This window comes from Haplochromis burtoni, unplaced genomic scaffold, assembly GCF_018398535.1.
Source record: "Haplochromis burtoni strain Fernald_Lab_line unplaced genomic scaffold, NCSU_Asbu1 Contig_1560, whole genome shotgun sequence".
NCBI lineage: Eukaryota > Metazoa > Chordata > Actinopteri > Cichliformes > Cichlidae > Haplochromis > Haplochromis burtoni.
In genome coordinates, this window is record NW_024583921.1 from 4321 (window position 1) to 5416 (window position 1096).

General features: G+C 38.4%; 1 protein-coding gene across 1 annotated transcript in view; it reads left to right on the forward strand.

The window, feature by feature from the left end:
* Nucleotides 1-1096, forward strand: part of LOC102291131 (vitamin D3 hydroxylase-associated protein) — a gene marked incomplete at its 5' end in the record, with an annotated part of 9386 nt that overhangs the window by 4313 nt on the left and 3977 nt on the right. The window contains 4 exon segments of the mRNA XM_005952397.2: nucleotides 51-175; nucleotides 308-433; nucleotides 533-630; nucleotides 803-902. Coding sequence (XP_005952459.2) covers nucleotides 51-175; nucleotides 308-433; nucleotides 533-630; nucleotides 803-902 — 449 coding nt within the window.

Consider the following 1096-nt stretch of genomic DNA (forward strand, 5'->3'; position numbering starts at 1 on the left):
AAAACAGTCAGGGAATTTTGTTTACTGCTTCTTGTTTCATGTTAAACTAGTGCTATCTTCACCTGGACCCATGGCAAGAGATGTGGACAGCCTGGCTCTGTGCATGCAGGCACTTCTTTGTGACCACATGTTTTCTTTGGACCCCACTGTTCCACCATTACCTTTTAACATGGAGGTGTGTCTTGTACTGTGGGATTCATGTCACTTGTTGATAATCCTTTGTTGTAATTGCCTGTGCATATATATGCATAAATGGTCTCATTTCATGTGAGCATTAAAAACAAAAAGTGATTCCCTCTTACTGTAGATATACAGAACCACCAAACCTCTAAGGATTGGTTGTTTGGAAAACGATGGCTACATGCATCCATCTCCAAGCATGGCCCGAGGCGTTAGAGAGGTGAAAGCTCTGTTAGAGCAAGCAGGACACACAGTAAGACGTCACCACACACACACACACACACACAAAAACAAAAACATATAACAATCATTTTCAAGTCATGTTTTTTAATGTTGGCTTTTGTTTCTCTAGTTGGTCCCTTACCATCCACTGAAGATGGATGAAATTTTCCCTGAACTAATGGTAAAGGGTTTTTTAGCAGATGGAGGTACCAGCCTGTTAACCAAACTGTGAGTTTTTTCTTTTAACAGTTTAGTTAATAGGTTTTTAATACCTAGAGATGCTGCCATTGTCTTCTTGAGCACACGATGGTGTTGACTGGTTTTGAAACTATTCCATTAATTAGTTAAGTATCTCAAAATAGGCTTTTTTCTTATGTGCTAATGAGCCCTTTCTTTTTAGGAAGGGGGGACCCGAGGACCCTTGTCTGAAGGGACAGTTTCATCGTTACCGTCTTCCTAAGTGGTATAAGACAATCCATTCATTTCTGCTCAAATCTAAGGTAAGCCCTCCAATTCTGTGACAGACACATACAAAAATAGTCAAATAGATGGTCTGTTTATTTAAATCACCGGATTGAGTGATTTAGCAGAATGATGCATATCTATCTATCTATCTATCTATCTATCTATCTATCTATCTATCTATCTATCTATCTATCTATCTATCTATCTATCTATCTATCTATCTATCTAT